We start from the raw sequence: 8,851 nt of genomic DNA, 5'->3' as shown, positions 1-8,851 counted from the left end.
CACAAAGGAGCCTGGGAGGTGAGAGGGTGGTGATACCTTCCCATCAGACCTGCCCTACAACCAGGTGCCAGGAGGACCACAAAGGAGCCTGGGAGGTGAGAGGGTGGTGATACCTTAACATGATCCATCGATGGTGGTGATGGAGGTAGAGTTGGTGGTGATGGTGGTGGTGGTGGTGATGGTGGTGATGGTGGTGATGGAGGTAGAGTTGGTGGTGGTGTATGGTGGTGGTGGTGATGGTGGTGGTGGTGGTGGTGATGGAGGTAGAGTTGGTGGTGGTGTATGGTGGTGGTGGTGATGGTGGTGATGGTGGTGATGGAGGTAGAGTTAGTGGTGGTGTATGGTGGTGGTGGTGATGGAGGTAGAGTTGGTGGTGGTGTATGGTGGTGGTGGTGATGGTGGTGATGGAGGTAGAGTTGGTGGTGGTGGTGGTGATGGAGGTAGAGTTGGTGGTGGTGTATGGTGGTGGTGGTGATGGTGGTGATGGTGGTGGTGGTGGTGATGGTGGTGATTGAGGTAGAGTTGGTGGTGGTGTATGGTGGTGGTGATGGAGGTAGAGTTGGTGGTGGTGTATGGTGGTGGTGGTGATGGTGGTGATGGAGGTAGAGTTGGTTGTGGTGGTGGTGATGGTGTATGGTGGTGGTGGTGATGGTGGAGAGGTGATGATGGTGGTGGTGGTGATGATGATGGTGGTGATGGTGATTATGGAGGTGGAGGTAGAATTGGTGGTGATGATGGTGTAGGTGATTTTGGTGGTGGTGGTGGTGAAGGACAAAGTAGTGGTGGTGATGATGGTGGTGATGGTGGTTGGTAGTAGTGATGGGGCCCATTGCGCTCTTGTTCAAAGTAGTGTACTATATAGGGAATAGTGTGTCATTTGGGATGTACCCAGGGAATGGGATGAGAGCACTAACTGAAGGGGATGGTGGTGGTGTGGTGGGGGTGGGGGGGGGGGGGGTGATTTGGTGATGATGGTGATGGAGGTGATTGTGGTGGTGGGGGTGACATTGTGCTTTGGCCAAACCGTGTGTGAGGTCTTCAGAGAGTTTAGTCTACGAATCGACAATGAAATCAAGCTGCTATAGACTCAGAAAGATCCGGATTTGGACTGAGGCCCACACACACACACACACACACACACACACACACGAAACTAGCAAATAGGACAATATACTGTAGGAAGAAGGTGGAATCATATTACACAGGCTCCGAAGTCCGCCTCACGTGGCAGGAGCTACAGTCCATTACATTGTTCCTCCAAACATAACGATGGTCATTATGGCCAAACAGTTCTAATTTTGTTTCATCAGACCAGAGGACATTCCTCCAAAAAGCACATTCTTTGTCCCCATGTGCAGTTGCAAACCATATTCTGGCTTTTTTATGGTGGTTTTGGAGCAGTGGCTTCTTCCTTGCTGAGCGGCCTTTCAGGTTATGTCGATATAAGACTCGTTTTACTGTGGATATAGATACTTTTGTACCTGTTTCCTCCAGCATCTTCACAAGGTCCTTTGCTGTTGTTCTGGGATCAATTTGCACTTTTGCACCAAAGTACATTCATCTCTAGGAGACAGAACGCGTCTCCTCCCTGAGCGGTATGACGGCTGCGTGGTCCCATGGTGTTTATACTTGCGTACTATTGTTTGTACAGATGAACGTGGTACCTTCAGGCATTTGGAAATTGCTCCCAAGGATGAACCAGACTTGTGGAGATCTACAAAAGCTTCTAAAGCCATGACATAATTTTCTGGAATTTTCCAAGCTGTTTAAAGGCTAAGTAAACCTCTGACCCACTGGAATTGGGATACAGTGAATTTTAAGTAAAATAATCTGTCTGTAAACAATTGTTGGAAAAATGACTTTGTTTACAAAGTAGATGTCTTAACCAACTTGCCAAAACTTTAGTTTGTTAACAAGAAATTTGTGGACTGGTTGAAAAACTAGTTTTAATGACTCCAACCTAAATGTATGTAAACGTCTGACTTCAACTGTATATCAAGGAATTGGCGAGGGCACTAGATCACTCTGCAGCACCCAGCCTCACCCTACTAGAATCTGAAGTAAAATGTCTACTGTTTGCTGATGATCTGGTGCTTCTGTCCCCAACCAAGGAGGGCCTACAGCAGCACCTAGATCTTCTGCAAAGATTCTGTCAGACCTGGGCCCCGACAGAAAATCTCAGTAAGACCAAAATAATGGTGTTCCAAAAAAGGTCCAGTCACCAGGACCACAAATACAAATTCCATATAGACACTGTTGCCCTAGAGCACACAAAAAAACTATACATACCTCGGCCTAAACATTAGTGCCAAACGTAAATTCCATAAAGCTGTGAAGGAGCTGACACGGCAAGAAGGGCCTTCTATGCCATCAAAAGGAACATACATTTAGACATACCAATTAGAATCTGGCAAAAAAATACTTGAATCAGTTATAGAACCCATTACCATTTATGGTTGTGAGGTCTGGGGTCTGCCCACTGACCAAGAATTCACAAAATGGGACAAACACCAAATTGAGACTCTGCATGCAGAATTCTGCAAAAATATCCTCTGTGTACAACGTAAAACACTAAATAATGCATGCAGAGCAGAATTAAGCCGATACCCGCTAATTATCAAAGTCCAGAAAAGAGCCGTTAAATTCTACAACCTTCTAAAAGGAAACTTCCATAACAAAGCCATCACCTACAGAGAGATGAACCTGGAGAAGAGTCCCATCAGCAAGCTGGTCCTGGGGCTCTTTTCACAAACATACCCCACAGAGCCCCAGCACAGCAGCACAATTAGACTCAAGCAAATCATGAGAAAACAAAAGGATAATTACTTGACACATTGGAAAGAATTAGCAAAAAAAAACAGCAAACTAGAATGCTATTTGGCCCTAAACAGAGAGTACACAGAGGCAGAATACCTGACCACTGTGACTGACCCAAACTTAAGGAAAGCTTTGACTATGTATAGACTCAGTGAGCATAGCCTTGCTATTGAGAAAGGCCACTGTAGGCAGACATGACTCAAGAGAAGACAGGCTATGTGCACACTGCCCACAAAATGAGGTGGAAACTGACCTGCACTTCCTAACCTCCTGCCCAATGTATGACCATATTAGAGACACATATTTCCCTCAGATTACACAGATCCACAAAGAATTCAAAAACAACCCAAATTTTGAGAAACTCCCATATCTACTGGGTGAAATACCACAGTGTGCCATCACAGCAGCAAGATTTGTGAACCTGTTGCCACAAGAAAAGGGCAACCAGTGAAGAACTAACACCATTGTAAATACAACCCATATTTATGTTGATTTATTTTCCCTATTTGCACATCGCTACAACACTGTATATAGACATGACATGACATTTGAAATGTCTTTTTTCTTTTGGCACTTCTATAAGTGTAATGTTTACTGTACATTTTTATTGTTATTTCACTTTTGTTTATTATCTATTTTACTTGCTTTGGCAATGTTAACATATGTTTCCCATGCCAATAAAGACATTGAATTAAATTGAGAGAGATAGAGAGATAGCGAGAGAGAGAGAGAGAGAGAGAGAGAGAGAGAGAGAGAGAAAGAGAGAGAGAGAGATAGAGAGAGAGATAGAGAGAGAGAGAAAGAGATAGAGAGAGAGAAAGAAAGAGAGAGAGAAAGAAAGAGAGAGAGATGGACAGTCTGTAACTTCACACCTGACAGGTTTCCAACCCCATCAAGTCATCAATACAGCTACAAAAACAACATTCAGAAACAAACAACATTCAATGAATTGTAATAATCTACTTGAATAGCGTGAAGAATTTAAGATATAAGCCTACATATCAAGACATCAAGCAGATACCGTAGAACAACACACTGACTAGTCTAGCCTACAATAACATAATATCTCTCTATGTCAGGTTACTGTCAGGTAACCACACACACACACACACACACACACACACACACACACACACACACACACACACCAAAATATCAGCTGCTTAGATATCTGTGAAGTAAAGGAAACTTTTCTGACTGTGTGGAGCAGCGTCTACAGACACACAGACAGACAGACTGCCTGACAACAGACATATAGCTCACCTATCCTGAAGACTATAAATAATCTACTGGGAAGTAAGTGGGGATATGAAAGACAGTTTGCCAGAGTGACAGTCAACTGAACTGAATGAAGTCAAAAGTCTGAAGTCTGTTGTAAATCTCCAGCAGTCCATGTATTAGTCTGTTAAGTCCATTATTTGCATGAAACACAAGCTGTTTTAGAGAACCCACAGGTCAGTACTGAATTGTGACATTAACTTACTAACAGGATTTAAACTTCACTTTAGGTTCCCAGGTTTTAGTCTGCCTTCAATAACAGCAGAAAATAAAATACATTTGACTTTAGGTCTGATTCTCCAACTTTTCTGACCTTAATGCTCAGGTAGTTGTCACAGCTCCTGGACTTGGCTCGGGAGTGCATCTTATCCAGTGACAACATTTAGGTAAGAAGAAAGCACCAAAGATAAAATCCAGTGTAAATCCAGTGTAAATCCAGTGGGTGACGGCTGAGTCATTGCTGTAGGACTGGCATGTCCAGAGCCACGGCAGTTTCACCCCTCAACTGTCCCTCTCTCTCCCTCCCGTTGTCTCTCCTGTAGTGCAGGGCAGGGCAGCCAGTGTTAAACTAAACTCCACTGGAAGCGTGAGAGAGGCAGAGAGCTCAGTTCCCCGCTACACCCCTCCCTCATCCCCTCCCTCCCTCAACAAAAGCACCCCCTCCCTCCCTCATCCCCTCCCTCCCTCCCTCCCTCCCTCCTCCCCTCGCTCCCTCCCTCCTCCCCTCCCTCCCCTTTGCTACTCTGCCACTGAAGCCTCTCTCTCCCGGCTGGATTTATGCATACTGATGCAACTTCCCTTGGCCATTCAGAAAACACACAACCTGACCTGACCAGAACAACAATACCGCCCCCCCTCTCCACCTCCCTCTCTCTCTCTTCACTTCACTGCCCAGCAGGGGTACAACTCAGACCATCTACCTCCCCCTTCCCTGACCCCCTACACCCCCCCCCCCCCCCTGCACCCCCATGGCCTCTTTGTCCTGACACAGGGACCAGGGTTTCAGCGTATTCTGCTGCGTTTCAAAAGGACTTGGGGAGAGTGAAAGAGAAGAAGACATCAGTATGGCATCGGTCAGTGGTCGGAGGTCAGACACGACAATGGTGCTCCTTTAAATCTGTTCAGAGGGGGGGAAGCCCGAGCCCTAATCCTTAAATGACCTCTGACACACCAGTGACATGTGTAGGACATCTCTCCTGCTCAGGAAGACAGATATGACGTGTTCAAAACAGATTAGACTTCATTACCGACTTTCACTTAAGAACTGATGTTGTTGTCATCTATTCTTTTTTTAGTCAACCTGACTAGTCAAAACAATGTTTTTTAGTTAACTTGACTAGTCAAAACAATGCTTTTTAGTTAACTTGACTAGTAAAACCAATGTTTTTTAGTTAACTTGACTAGTCAAAACAATGTTTTTTAGTTAACTTGACTAGTAAAAACAATGTTTTTTAGTTAACTTGACTAGTAAAAACAATGTTTTTTAGTTAACTTGACTAGTCAAAACAATGTTTTTTAGTTAACTTGACTAGTCAAAACAATGTTTTTTAGTTAACTTGACTAGTCAAAACAATGTTTTTTAGTTAACTTGACTAGTCAAAACAATGTTTTTTAGTTAACTTGACTAGTCAAAACAATGTTTTTTAGTTAACTTGACTAGTCAAAAGGATGTTTTTTAGTTAACTTGACTAGTCAAAACAATGTTTTTTAGTTAACTTGACTAGTCAAAAGGATGTTTTTTAGTTAACTTGACTAGTAAAAACAATGTTTTTTAGTTAACTTGACTAGTAAAACCAATGTTTTTTAGTTAACTTGACTAGTCAAAACAATGTTTTTTAGTTAACTTGACTAGTCAAAACAATGTTTTTTAGTTAACTTGACTAGTAAAAACAATGTTTTTTAGTTAACTTGACTAGTCAAAACAATGGTTAACTTGACTAGTAAAACCAATGTTTTTTAGTTAACTTGACTAGTAAAACCAATGTTTTTTAGTTAACTTGACTAGTAAAAACAATGTTTTTTAGTTAACTTGACTAGTCAAAACAATGTTTTTTAGTTAACTTGACTAGTAAAAACAATGTTTTTTAGTTAACTTGACTAGTAAAAACAATGTTTTTTAGTTAACTTGACTAGTCAAAACAATGGTTAACTTGACTAGTAAAACCAATGTTTTTTAGTTAACTTGACTAGTAAAACCAATGTTTTTTAGTTAACTTGACTAGTAAAAACAATGTTTTTTAGTTAACTTGACTAGTCAAAACAATGTTTTTTAGTTAACTTGACTAGTAAAAACAATGTTTTTTAGTTAACTTGACTAGTAAAACCAATGTTTTTTAGTTAACTTGACTAGTCAAAACAATGTTTTTTAGTTAACTTGACTAGTAAAACCAATGTTTTTTAGTTAACTTGACTAGTCAAAACAATGGTTAACTTGACTAGTAAAACCAATGTTTTTTAGTTAACTTGACTAGTAAAACCAATGTTTTTTAGTTAACTTGACTAGTAAAAACAATGTTTTTTAGTTAACTTGACTAGTCAAAACAATGTTTTTTAGTTAACTTGACTAGTAAAACCAATGTTTTTTAGTTAACTTGACTAGTCAAAACAATGTTTTTTAGTTAACTTGACTAGTAAAACCAATGTTTTTTAGTTAACTTGACTAGTCAAAACGATGTTTTTTAGTTAACTTGACTAGTCAAAACAATGTTTTTTAGTTAACTTGACTAGTCAAACCCACCTGACAAATCCAATCTCTTCAAATGATCAGACTTTCTCTATACATTCGGCTGTTGTTTCACAGAGCAGTTTGTGTCCTTGACCTCAACATCATCACTCTGTCGTTAACCTCACAGCCATCAATAAAAGAGCTCCGAAACACAGCAGACAGAGAGACGGCATCACAGCAAGCTTGTCTTTGGAGTTTACAGAATGTGAAAACTGACAAGTGTTGTCAGAGGTGCAGTCTATGCCTCTTAAATCTGTTCCCAACGGATCCCTAACCAAAACAGAGGAAACCCTAGTTCTGGAAAGGCTGTGAAGGTGGTACGAATTGGATCTTCGTGTGACGTAGAGGTTAGTGGAGACGGGTCATCATATTTGGAGTAGTGAGGAGTCTTCTCAGACTGCATTAGACAGCACCAACCACGACCCACAGCAGACAACACAGTCTGTCCTTGTCCACTGTTAACTTAACTTCAACCATTAACCTAAGTCTCCTCCAACTAACAATAACATATATTCACCATGGTGCTGTTATCTCCACAACGGAAAACAATAACATATATTCACCATGGTGCTGTTATCTCCACAACGGAAAACAATAACATATATTCACCATACTGCTGTTATCTCCACAACGGAAAACAATAACATATATTCACCATACTGCTGTTATCTCCACAACGGAAAACAATAACATATATTCACCATGGTGCTGTTATCTCCACAACGGAAAACAATAACATATATTCACCATACTGCTGTTATCTCCACAACGGAAAACAATAACATATATTCACCATGGTGCTGTTATCTCCACAACGGAAAACAATAACATATATTCACCATACTGCTGTTATCTCCACAACGGAAAACAATAACATATATTCACCATACTGCTGTTATCTCCACAACGGAAAACAATAACATATATTCACCATGGTGCTGTTATCTCCACAACGGAAAACAATAACATATATTCACCATGGTGCTGTTATCTCCACAACGGAAAACAATAACATATATTCACCATGGTGCTGTTATCTCCACAACGGAAAACAATAACATATATTCACCATACTGCTGTTATCTCCACAACGGAAAACAATAACATATATTCACCATACTGCTGTTATCTCCACAACGGAAAACAATAACATATATTCACCATACTGCTGTTATCTCCACAACGGAAAACAATAACATATATTCACCATACTGCTGTTATCTCCACAACGGAAAACAATAACATATATTCACCATGGTGCTGTTATCTCCACAACGGAAAACAATAACATATATTCACCATGGTGCTGTTATCTCTACAACGGAAAACAATAACATATATTCACCATACTGCTGTTATCTCCACAACGGAAAACAATAACATATATTCACCATGGTGCTGTTATCTCCACAACGGAAAACAATAACATATATTCACCATACTGCTGTTATCTCCACAACGGAAAACAATAACATATATTCACCATACTGCTGTTATCTCCACAACGGAAAACAATAACATATATTCACCATACTGCTGTTATCTCCACAACGGAAAACAATAACATATATTCACCATACTGCTGTTATCTCCACAACGGAAAACAATAACATATATTCACCATGGTGCTGTTATCTCCACAACGGAAAACAATAACATATATTCACCATGGTGCTGTTATCTCCACAACGGAAAACAATAACATATATTCACCATACTGCTGTTATCTCCACAACGGAAAACAATAACATATATTCACCATACTGCTGTTATCTCCACAACGGAAAACAATAACATATATTCACCATACTGCTGTTATCTCCACAACGGAAAACAATAACATATATTCACCATACTGCTGTTATCTCTACAACGGAAAACAATAACATATATTCACCATACTGCTGTTATCTCCACAACGGAAAACAATAACATATATTCACCATACTGCTGTTATCTCCACAACGGAAAACAATAACATATATTCACCATGGTGCTGTTATCTCCACAACGGAAAACAATAACATATAT

At 40.4% G+C, this 8,851-nt stretch overlaps 1 protein-coding gene across 4 annotated transcripts in view; it reads right to left on the bottom strand.

Moving 5' to 3' along the window:
* The window catches only part of LOC149984352 (pleckstrin homology domain-containing family G member 4B-like), a 132,866-nt gene that overhangs the window by 91,126 nt on the left and 32,889 nt on the right, over positions 1-8,851 (bottom strand). For 2 of the 4 annotated variants that reach the window (XM_090220727.1, XM_090220738.1), the window contains exon 1: positions 4,409-4,694. The exons of the other annotated variants lie outside the window; for them this stretch is intronic. In XM_090220727.1, coding sequence (XP_090076853.1) covers positions 4,409-4,477 — 69 coding nt within the window. In that variant the 5' untranslated portion in view covers positions 4,478-4,694. Of the gene's footprint in view, positions 1-4,408; positions 4,695-8,851 lie in introns of those variants that run through there. 4 annotated transcript variants of the gene reach the window in all.

Source organism: Oncorhynchus mykiss, chromosome 3 (assembly GCF_057628025.1).
Source record: "Oncorhynchus mykiss isolate SJ-2025 chromosome 3, ASM5762802v1, whole genome shotgun sequence".
NCBI classification, from domain to species: Eukaryota; Metazoa; Chordata; class Actinopteri; order Salmoniformes; family Salmonidae; genus Oncorhynchus; species Oncorhynchus mykiss.
The sequence above is the reverse complement of the archived record's forward strand: the minus strand, read 5'-3'. Positions and strand labels throughout refer to the sequence as shown.